General features: G+C 45.6%; 1 protein-coding gene across 1 annotated transcript; it reads left to right on the top strand.

The window, feature by feature from the left end:
- tedc1 (tubulin epsilon and delta complex 1) lies at window positions 1-11,558 on the top strand. The gene is made up of 8 exons (XM_076299914.1): window positions 1-162; window positions 447-528; window positions 748-965; window positions 1,959-2,141; window positions 4,030-4,110; window positions 6,252-6,338; window positions 9,393-9,611; window positions 11,076-11,558. Exons 1-8 carry the CDS (start codon window positions 31-33, stop codon window positions 11,466-11,468), a joined length of 1,395 nt encoding a protein of 464 aa, XP_076156029.1. The 5' UTR covers window positions 1-30; the 3' UTR covers window positions 11,469-11,558.
- Window positions 11,559-12,012: the final 454 nt, after the last annotated feature.

The raw sequence follows: 12,012 nt of genomic DNA on the forward strand, positions 1-12,012 counted from the left end.
CCGGGGACATTAAGCATTATTCTTGACAACATGCAGCGAGAAAAGAGCGTGAAAGCAAAAGAGGTAATCGAAGGACTTATAAAGTTTCTCTCTGCTCTTGAGGTGGATTCTGTTCCATGTGCTGAAACTTTCAGACGGGCAAAATTCAACAAACACGATGTGGTAAGTTAAGTTAACCAGTTGTTGTAGCCTACAGTACAGTACAGTGGCCTAATGTTACAGAAATGTATCAAGCGACACTAGCGTGTGCAGCACCTTTGAAAATCTCACAAATGTCTAACCCTAACCCTAGGAAATGTCTACTAGGTAGTTCCAGCCAAAGTGTGTTTTGTCGTTGAAGTTTCAGTTAATCCAAGCCAGCCATCTGAAAGCAAATATTTGCATTGAATAGAAGCTAGGCCAATGTCACTGTACGTGGTTTTCATAACAGAATACTCGCCTCACAGGTGCAGAATATGTGGGATTTGCTACGTAGCCTTCTAGTGAAAGCAGTTCGATTAGAGTGCAAATGTCAGCACTCAGATCCAGGTAAGTTTACCTGTCTGTGTTATTTCTGTCTTTATAAAAAATAACTGAAAGCTAAGATGTGAATGTTTTGTAGGCAGAACATTGGAGCCAGAATTTAAAGTGACCATATATACAGCATAGCCTACTGTTACTTAATATCCATTCAGTGTGTCCCTCAGGCTTGCCTCTCTCAGGTGCACCTGGTGGATCACGTAATTTATATGATGTTGTACTTTGAAGGGGCCCAGGTCTGGTTTGTGAGGAGCGCGCTGTGGCATTGTGGGTATGGTGCCTGTTGGGTGGTGGCCCCGCAGGCTGGCAGTTGCTGTGGAGACGCAGTGGGGAGCCGAGAGCTGCTTTTGGCCTTCGGCTGGATGCTGTCGTCCGGGAGCCTCCTGGAGTTCCTGCTGGGAGAGAGAGTGCTGCAGATGCAGCCTCTGGCATTGCCTCCTGCTCAGGTGAGACTGAGGCTGGCCTTGAGTTCCAGGTTGCCTGCATTGCAGTGGTTGGCACCACGCGCCATATTCATGGAGAATTCTAGAACAATGTGGAATAGAACCTAAGACTGGCTTTTTTTATGTCCAGGAATAGCCTTCTGGGTAAACAAATCCTCTTTTATGTAGGTCTTCTTACCCATGCTGAGACCAGATTAGAGAAGAACGAATCTTGTTGCTTTAGTGAATGTATGAGGTGTGATATTCTGTACATTGTGTGTTATTACATAAACCTGCAACATGTTTTTTTTTTTCTCTGTGGTTTTCTCTGTGCGGTACTGTAACCAATACCAATAGCAATACCAAAGCCAATACCATTTAGCTTTTTTGCACTGAACTGGAACACCTAGAAATGATGGGTCAAACATCCTTAAATCAGCAGAACAATCCCATCCCTGAAACTTTACTAAATTGTGCCACCCACCATATAGCTCACCACATAGCATGCTGTGTGTTGATCAAAAATGAATGCAGCAAAATATTGTTATTCCATAGTTGACCAGTTGATGGCAGCATTGATTTGCAGAGTATGTTGTGACGGAAAATGTACAGAAAATGCATATTGGGCCTCAGGGTTTAGGACATTAATTAAGTGTATGTTCATGTTATGATACATCAGCAAAAATCAATCTGGGCCAAATTATCCTTTGAATTATTGGAAAATGCAACTATACAAAATTGAAGTCTAAAAGTAGCCAGAACGGACATACACAGGATTACATGGAAAGGAATTGTGTGTGTGTGTGTGTGTGTGTGTGTGTGTGTGTGTGTGTGTGTGTGTGTGTGTGTGTGTGTGTGTGTGTGTGTGTGTGTGTGTGTGTGTGTGTGTGTGTGTGTGTGTGTGTGTGTGTGTGTGTGTGTGTGTGTGTGTGTGTGTGTGTGTGTGTGTGTGTGTGTGTGTGTGTGTGTGTGTGTGTGTGTGTGCGCGTGTGCGCGTGTGCGCACCTGCTTTTTCAGGTGTGCATTCCTGGAGCTCCCCTGGTGGATTTGTGTGAGGGCGGCAAGGGCAAAGAGTGTGTCGGCAGAGGCACTGATGGAGATGGAGACCTGCAGCGTTTGCAGTGGGAGTACGGCAAGCTCCGGTACCACTGGAGAGCCCTCCTAGCAGCCCAGGAGGAGAGGGCCAAACTCATCCACAAGGCAAGTTTCCGGGCAAGGTTCCCAACTCAAATGCGATACCTTCCGTAGACATGCAGTACCTACATTTGCATATAGGCTCAGTTAATTAGCAAGAGCTCTCATGCAGGGCAGCTTAAAGTGCAGCGAAGTTATTTTTGCACACCTTGGGACACAGGACCTTTTAGCTGAGATACGTTACCGGGGAATGTGGAGCCTGGATCTCCCATGAGAGGTGGAGGGGGGATGGGGGGGTGGACGATAGTCCAAATCCCCCAGAGAAGAGATGCAAACCCAGGGCTACAGGAAATAGGGGGAACCCCCCCCAAAACGCTATCTGACTGCCATATACTGTAGCTAAATATTGGTAAATAGTGCCACACACACACACACACACACACACACACACACACACACACACACACAAACACACACACACAAACACATTTGCCCAGAAGTCCACTCTCTATAATGACTTAAAGTGGATGTCCAATCTATCCATCCATTTTTTTGAGATTTAGATGAAATACATTTGCAAGGCGAGATGTAACACCTGAGCTGGATTTTCAGTTAAGCCTTTTTTAATGTAAGCCCTTTTTTTGAAGACGCATTTCTCATTTCGCATTTCTCATTTTTCCCCCACCTCACAGTTAAGCCCACCATTTTTGATGCCACCTTTGGGTATAGATTCAGTTGCCAGTATGTTATTTACACATTAAATTCCATGATTTATATGAATGCAAATAGAATGGATGGAAAAAGCCCATAGGGGTGCATAGCTTTACAACAGGGCTGTTCTGTAACTACAGTATGCGTTGAATGGAACTGATTAATCCTCCTTTGGCTTCAGCCAGCGAATCCAGTTCCAGAAAATTGTCATGCACGTCCTTTGTCTCCGCCGGCAGCCTAGATATGTGAATTCCCGTGCTCGTGGTGGCCCACGTACGCATACGCTGTTTGTCAGCCAGCAATCACCTACGGCCAATTAAAGTATGAAAAAGGAGAATTTACATGTGTGAATATATACACACATTGACATTGACATTGACATTGACGTTGACTGACATTGTGTGTGCATGTGAAAATCACTTATTTCCAGAATTCATATTATTGCACAAAGAAGTGTGTGTAAATGTGTGTGTGTGTGTGTATGTGTGTGTGTGGGAATCAGCACTTAGTTCAGTCCTTCTTGACAGTGGTGATTGGGCTTGATTGAGTGATAAGGCCGCCTCTGTGCGGAGGTTAATCTCATGCTGTCACTTGGGGCTGGCCCTGAGGTGCCGCGTCTGTCTCCACAGACGACTCTCTCTCTCTCTCTCTGACTGGCCCCTCTCTCCTCCTGGCCGCCCAAGTCAGCCTGAGTGATTTCACCGCTGCCCTCTCCACCGGGCCATCCATCACCGCCCGCTGATGAATATGACAGGTTAAAAGCGCAGGCCGCTGGACTGACGGAACAGACGGAAGAAAAGAAGGAGACTGAGCAGGGGTGGTGTGGGGGGGGGGTGGGGGGGGTGGTGGTGTTGGTGGTGTCGGGGGGTGAGGTAGGGACAGGACGCCTCCAGCAGTTGAATACACTTCAACTCGACCGCTGTGCAAAAACAGCAGGAAAACAAACAAAATGCATTCACCCAGTCTCCATATCCTCCAGTCCTCCAGCCTCTGGTTTGCAGACATCGTTTCAAACGGCATTTGGACATGCACATTACATGTGCCCTGGGGTATACTGTACATCCCCTAACAGCAGAATGATGCAGAGAAATGGTTGAAATGAATATCATTGGAGAGTGAGCAGGATGGGGGGGGGGGGGGTGTAGGAAATGGAATCAATTTAGTTGCAGCTGTTTTTCAAAGGTCCTGCAGGTATCTAGCTTGTGGAGCTGAATAATGCATAAACTCTCTGGTCTCTCCACAGGTTCTCTCTGACATCGGCTCCCAGCCTGTCTCCCCGAGCTCCGAAGCGCTTGGCACCAGCGATGCTAGTCCGCTTAGCAAGGTGAGCGTCCAAAAACACTGCTTGTCAAACTGACAGGTTTTGTTCTCTCCCAATAGCGTATCTGCATTCCTGAGGCTGGGTGTCTCTGTTCTTTTTCATTTTCTGTTTTTGGCACCCCCCCCCCCCCCACACACACACACACCTTTATGCCCCCCCCCCCCATTCCCTGTCTTCCCGTTTTTCAACTGTAACTGGCATTGAATGACAGGCAGCGTATCGTGATTCTTTGAAGAGCAGACGGCTCGATGTTTGAAAGTCAGAGGCCTAGCGCTTCCTCTCTCTCATTCTCTCACTTGCCCGCTCTCTCTCTCTCTATCTCTCATTCTCATTTTCATTTCCCCTCTCTCTCTCTCTCTTTACTTCTCTCTCTTCAAACCTTTGCACACGCTCTTCCCCATTTTCCTTTGCACTCCGAACGGGCTCTTTTGAGCGAGTGTTTTTAACGCTCTGACCTGGCACAGAAAAGCAAGTGATGCGGCTCCTCTGTGTTATTCAGATCGGAGGCGAGGGGAGGCACAGAGGCCCATGATGAGCTGGGTGAGCGATGAGACGGGAGGTTATTTCTGTCCCTCATAGGCAGAGGAGAATGAGGCGAGATTTAAACTTGAGTGAGATAAAGAGCGAGAGAGAGACAGATAGATAGATATATATATATATATATATATATAGAGAGAGAGAGAGACAGATAAATATATATATATATAGAGAGAGAGAGATATATATATATATATATATATATAGAGAGAGACAGATAAATATATATATATATAGAGAGAGAGAGAGACAGAGAGAGACAGATATATATATATATATATATATATATATAGAGAGAGAGAGAGAGAGAGATAGATATATATATATAGAGAGAGAGAGACAGAGCGAGAGAGACAGATAGATATATATATATATATATAGAGAGAGAGACAGAGAGAGAGAGACATATATATATATATATATAGAGAGAGAGACAGATAAATATATATATATATAGAGAGAGAGAGACAGATATATATATATATATAGAGAGAGAGAGACAGAGAGAGACAGATAGAGAGACAGACAGATAGAGAGACAGAGAGACAGACAGAGACAGATAGATAGAGAGACAGAGAGAGAGAGAGTTTCTGCATGTCAGTTGGAGCTGAGCTGTTTTCCAAGCCTGTTCGGCACTGTCTTGGGAGTGCGCCGCCGCAGGAATGGGATGTGCAAACAGACAGACAGAGATAAATGCCTGGCTCACTCGCCTGGTGTGTCTAATAGGCTATATGCTCCAGGGGGGGTGGTACACCGCACCCCCCCCCCCCAGCCAACCCATCCCTATCCTCCCATGCTGCCCCTCAGCTGGCAGAGACGTGAGCCATCACACTGAGTGCCCCCCACCCCACCCCACCCCTGAACCCCCACCACCCTAGCTCCTCCTAGAATACTGCTCCCCCTGAGGAGATGTCAGCCTCTGAACTGTTTGGTGTGTGTGTGTGTGTGTGTGTGTGTGTTTGTATGTGTGTGTGTGTGTGTTTGTGTGTGTGTGTGTGTGTGCGCGTGCGCGTTGTGTGTGTGTGTGTGTGTGCGTATATTTGGAGGGGTAGGGTAGGACAGGGGGTGGCAGGACAACTGCTGAGCCTGCACGGTAAACGGACCGGAAAAGCTAAACAAATAGGAGAGAAGGTGCGCTTACAAAGCCCAGCGGGCACCCAGGGGGAGAGACACAAGTGCTGCGCACGCAGAGCCCAGCCGAGCAAGCGTGTCTACACACACACACACACACAGACAGACACAGACAGACAGTCAGTCAATGTGTCATGTATGAAGTGCTACACAACGCTCTAATACACAGGTGAATGATGCACACAGCAGCCTAGCATCGATAAGCAGACATGTAGGTAATCATTAGCTCTTTCCTCTTAAAAAAAGTAACTGAAGGATTTTTGCTTTGGGAACACAAATCGTTGGATTTTTTTATACAGTTTTATACAAGATGAACAACCACAGTGGCCAACAGGTGTATATAATTCAGAGGTTTGTGTATTTGTGCTATTGACTTGTTTTTGTCTGGGCATTTTTTGATGGAAAGATTAAATCCCTTTGCTTCATTTTGCCCGATTGAAATCCCTGTGCTTGATTTTTATTTGTCTGTCTGTCAGGAGTTGGAGAACACAAAACAAGTTAATCACCTGCTGGAGGCCTACTTACAGTGGAAGGTTCTGGAGCCTTTGTTCTGGCGTTGGATGGTACGTCTGAGTCTCCCCGCTCATTTTCATTATTGTTGAGCCGTGCTCATTACTGAGAGCCTCTCGGATGGATAATTTGGCTACTTGGCATCCGTGCTAATAGGTTTCAATGATTTACAGGCTGATTGCGTTGGCAGTTGCTGGCAGTCACTCACAGGTTTGATGGCCTTTTCAGAAATGCGGCTGTCTGATGCAGTTCGCTGTCAGCAAAAAGGGATGCAGAGATGGGGGTTGTTGGGAGGCATGGGTATATCCGGAATGCTCCGTAATATGTGGAGAACGGAAGATTTTAAAGGTGTAAGATTCCAGACATGCATGTAACCTAGTTGGTAGTGTTTACAGTTGCTATTGATGTATTGACACACACACAAACACACACACACACACACACACAGTGAGGGAAAAAGACAGACTTTCTCTTTTAATCTTTCTCATTCTCAAACTCCCTCTGGCAGGGGTCCAGTTTGAGATGAAGTTGTAAGGCGGGGTGGGGGGAGGCTACCGTGGGGTTTCTCTTTTATTTGGCAGCAGAAGCAATTCTCGCACCTCTAGGAGTCCCGATTAAATAATTGGGGAATGTTTGTGACGTTAGAAATGCTAGTTACTCTGATTTAAACAGCCACCTGGGGCTTTCTTTTGTTTTGTTTTGTTTTTTCTTAAACAACTGTGCAAACAAATGCCAGACTCTCCACTGGACCCCCGAGAGACATTCCGTAAGCTTTCGGCGAAGACAGAATTGCTCAGCGAGTGAGTGAGCTCATCATTATGGTACTCCAGAGCGCCACGGATGGCCAATCACGCCTGCCACTGACCAAGCTCCCATCCAAACTAAGAGGCCATTTGTTTTCTAATTACACAAGAAAAGGAAGTGGCGCAAATAAAGCTGAATAAAAAATCTCCCATAGCTCTAATGTACTCTAGAAATGGTGCTATTTCTGTCCCGATGTTTTTTTTCCCCCTTTTGGATGACGCATGCAACAAGAGCCGAGGTGGTCTCATCACACAGTATCGCAACCCCGCAGTGACGCATCTCTTCTGTCTGAAGAGCAAGGACAAACATGAAAGCATATGTGTAATATTGCTGGTAGAACTTCTAGTCAGGAGCTGATAACTCTGACAGTTGTGTGATACACCACTAGGAACCTTTGCTTTATTGATGGTCAGTGGGTCAGAGCAATGTTGTTTGTACATGTTTTCAATAGTATTGGTTTTAGAAAAAATATCTGGAGAACTTAAATCAGTTACACTTTACTTGACAGTATTGACATAAGATTGACATGATACTGTCATGAACATGTCATAAACAAGTCCTAAACGTTTATGACATAACACTTCTGTTATTAAGTGACATTTGGTTTTTGTCATAACAATTTAGGGTTAGAGTTAGGGTTAGAGGTTAGGGTAAGGGTTCATGTGTCATGACAGTGTCATGTGTGCATTATGTCGATACTATCAAGTAACGTGCTACCCTTAAATAATTTGTGGGAAATTTGTTGCATTTATGAAATCAGTCATGTGAGTGTCTGGCAACATTGCTGAAAATCTTACATCACCATCTAAGGTTATCAGTTTGGGTTGCCAGGGACATGCATACTGCTGGAATGAACATCTCACTTGCACAAGTTGCTTTAGCTACCCTACCAAATAGAGTGTGCTGAATGAATGAAGATGTCCATTCAGTCTCCCAGGCTAGTCTGGACGGTGGTCCGTGGAACAGGGAGCACTGTTCCACTCAGCCGTGAGACTTCTCGGAGAATCGAGCAGAGTTGGCGGCTCTATGATGAGTGTTCTCCAGTCGAAGACTAGTGTAAGTGTCTGGCCCACACAGCGCGGCCGTCTGATGAAACTCGGGCAGGTCTAGACAGAGAGCGATCGATATCCTTCCCCTGGAACTGCAATTACACAGGTAGTCTGTCACAGATAGGCCTGCACGAGCTGCTCAGTGATTGCACACACAGTAGAGGACATCAAGTGATCAGTTTAATCTGTGTGTGTGTGTGTGTGTGTGTGTGTACACACACAGATTTTGTGATATCTACAGTATCTCATAAAAGCAGACCTGGGTCTCACGGCCAGCAGGAAAACTAACTTGCCTCGATGAGTTACCACGGGGCAGGACATCATTGACCCTAACAGTCCACCACTCGGCCAGAAACCTTTTTTCTGCAGCGCCTCTGTCTAATAAGCCCCTAAAGCTCCCCCAGCCACTGCCAGAGGCAAGCCTAATCACCAACCACTCTGCCAAAAAGTGACCCTACTCACTGTGCAGTATCTGCCAAATAGTGATCTTACTCACGGCCAAACATTACGCTACTTCCATTACACCAAATAGTGACTGCTAAATATTGATTCTTCTATACTGCATGTCCAAATTAATGAGTCTTGCAGAGGTCTTACTGCCAAATACATGACTAAATAGGGTCTGCAATATTACCGAATTATGATTAGAGGTATTAGCGATAATTATCGTACTGTTCATCAGTGATGATATAGGATGATGTTGCTGTAATGGGCTTGATTAACAAGGGTTGGAACAGATGGGCAGGAACAGACAATGTTCCTAAAGTGGGCACTCCTGTGTTGTTCATTACATACGGTGATCTTATTGGGTTTCAAACAAGAGGACCGACACAGGATGGACTGGGTTGGTGCAAGAGTTTCAGTCCTTTGTTTTCCCTGGTTTTACAAAATGGTCAGTTCTGTTTTTTGACTTTCTCTCTCTCTCTCTCTCTCTCTCTCTCTTTTTTCTGCAGTTTTGTGTTTAGCAGGGCAGAAGTCATGTGTTTCTAGATTTCTAGTTAACCTAGTTTATTTATATATGCTTGTAGAGCAAATACGGTAAGCATGGTTTGCTTATCAGTATGCATTCCTGTATACAGAAGAAGCCTTGAACGAGCTGCTTTAAGTTTTAACTATGTTGCTGCAGTACAATCCATTGACATTTGACAGTTCGGCAATATTAACATTCACAAATGTCAACTGAAAACTGAAATCGTGTGTGTGTGTGTGTCTGTGCGTGTGTGTGTGTGTGTGTGTGTGTGTGTTCCTGTGCAGGAGAGTGTGATTGACAGCCAGTCAGCAGACCCTCGTGAGGAGGACACTGCACCAACGCCACGGGGGCCTCTGGGGCCCGCCCCCGCCCAGGGCTGCTGCTCCAGCGGGGATTGGGTCAAGAGGACGCGGGAGCGTCTGGAATCGCTCCGGCTGCAGACGCAGATGTCCCTACGGGCCAGACGAGACGGGTCATCGTCCAGACGCGGCCTCACTGGGCAGGTAATTGAGGAGGTTCCTGGCTTTGATGTTGGCAGTGCTAGCAGTGTTGATTTCTGTGAGTACACTAGACACTAATTTAGGAAGCGACTGGCAAGACCTCTTTTTATTTTTTGATGATGTGTATGGTGTGTCATACTGTCTTAGTTTTTTGTTGTTGTTAGATGCATAATGCATAGTCATAAACGTGCACAGTCAGTTGCTGTTTTAATGACAGTTCAAAGAAAGTTCTTTCAAAGGCAGATCAGACTGCCAACCTAATGAGGTCACTTTTCATTAGACTTTTTCAGACTTAATTAGACTACTTATTTTCTTCAGAGCCACAGGTAGTCTAGTGTTACTGCACTACCTCACTCTGCAGTCATTCTAGGCTCTGCACGACCGAAGTTGACAATTAAGAGCAGCTGTTTTGATCTTCAGGTTATCCCATGTCCTAAAATGAGTTGAACAATGGGTTACCAAAAGTAAACAAAAGCTGTAATCTACTAATTCAGACATTCCTGAGGCATCACGGTTTGGGCAAATACACTGTCTGTGATATACCTAAGTTTTACTAATTGGATTGGTTGCTAAAAAATGCCATTGGGTTTACTTCATTTGTCAAAGGAGTGGCCTATTGTAGACTACCTCTCAGATGTCTGTCTTTTTGATGAGAGCGCGTAGGTGTTGAAGGTCAGGAAAAAGGTTCCACTTAAGGTAGGTTGTACACAGCTCCTGGCCAGAGGGGAAGATGAAAATGCAGTTAAAGATCATCAGTGGCACAGTCTGCTCCATCCTTGACTTCACTGAGACGAACAACATCGCACACAAGCAGACATGCCTGCCAGGCATGTCTCATTCCAAATGCTAACCACTCGCCGTAGTACTGCAGCAAAGTTGCAAAGCTTCAGAAAACTTCATGACATTTGGGAGCTTGTGTGGCAAGAAGTTACCGGAACCTCTTAAAAGTGGGCTTTATTCCCCTCTTTGAGTAAGAGACCTTTGCAACACCTGTGACGTCAACCGCTGGTATTCAGACTGCTTTCTTAAAAGGCTTTTGGGATTGAGCAAGCCCTTGTCACCGTAGGACACTCGAAAGGACAAACGCTTAACGGAAGAGCCACAAACTGAGCAGGCCATCCAGTGAGGGACGATCAATAGTTGACTGAGGTGTTATTACAGAACTATTTTCTCTTGAGGCAATTCTACCACCGATCCTCATAGTCTTCAGATCATTATTTCCTTTCAGAGGACTAGGCTTACAAATTGGTGTGAACACACACACAGAGATAAAGATACAGACACAAACAGCCTGAAAAGAAGTGGATGTTGCTGTATTTAGTCTAGTTTTTTTTTTATGTGACCCACAAACAACAGTACTTTTCTGTTTTTTTTTTTCTTTCTTTCTTTAGAATGTACTTTCAAGCCATTTTCTCCCACTTAAACAGACACACAAACAAACAGGCTCTGTGCTTATATCTCCACCAGGGCAGACACAGGAGCACCAGCCCAGCCGCAGACTCCGACGCCAAACTCCTGAAAGATGACAAACAGGTCGCCACGAGGCTGCAAGGCTTCTCCATTGCTTTCACCCCGGCCTCCATAGACCACGGCTTCATCCCTTGCCTTCACGTCCAGGGCCGCACCGCACCACACTACCCGAAGCTTGAGCCCGGCAAACGCGCCCCTCACGGGGCAGAATCGCCAGGAAAGCTGCAGGCTTCCGAAGTGATCCAGGAGCTTAGGGCCAGGGAGGCATTCCTCCTGGGAGAGCTGGAGGTGGCACGTTTGGGGCAGCGAGAGGTCCTGCAGGAGCAGGCCAGTAGACTGGAGGGAGTCATATTTATACCGCCTCCAAAACGATGCCACACCCCTCCCTAACCACATCACAATATTCCCCAAAGAGACTGTGCCCTTGTTTACGCATTCCATATTATGCAGTCTGAGCCATCCATGAATGTATGTTTTCAGTCGAACTGCTTAACATTAAAGCGTCTTTTGCTGCTTTGATTCAAGTTTGTTTGCGGTAAATGTACTGGGGTGCTTACACAGCATACAAATGAGGGGCAACATTGCATCAATGTTTTTGCAATAGATTTTTATTTTAGTCCCACTCAGGCACTTGTGAGAAAAACAACCAAATTCGCTGATCTAGGTCAGGCCTTCGGAATTCTTTTATTTTTTTTTTGCTTCTTTCTCTCCCTAACAGACGGAAGACAAAAGTTTACTTGATGTAGGCCGTCTGCCTGCGACTGCTATGAACCCCTCGTTTCCCACTGAGATTTGTCCTTCTCTTATTTCTCTGTGTTACATTCATGTTACGTCTTTTTTCTTCCCTCGAAAACTTGTGCTAAACATGGGTTAGTCCTATTTGCCAAACCAGCTACATTTCACACTTGGAGCCATTGAGTCGAAACATTGAGTC

The sequence above is a fragment of the Alosa pseudoharengus genome, unplaced genomic scaffold, assembly GCF_046254945.1.
Source record: "Alosa pseudoharengus isolate Yale_2024_CS ecotype anadromous, Long Island Sound unplaced genomic scaffold, YU_APseudo_1.1 YU_APseudo_1.1_scf_22, whole genome shotgun sequence".
NCBI lineage: Eukaryota > Metazoa > Chordata > Actinopteri > Clupeiformes > Clupeidae > Alosa > Alosa pseudoharengus.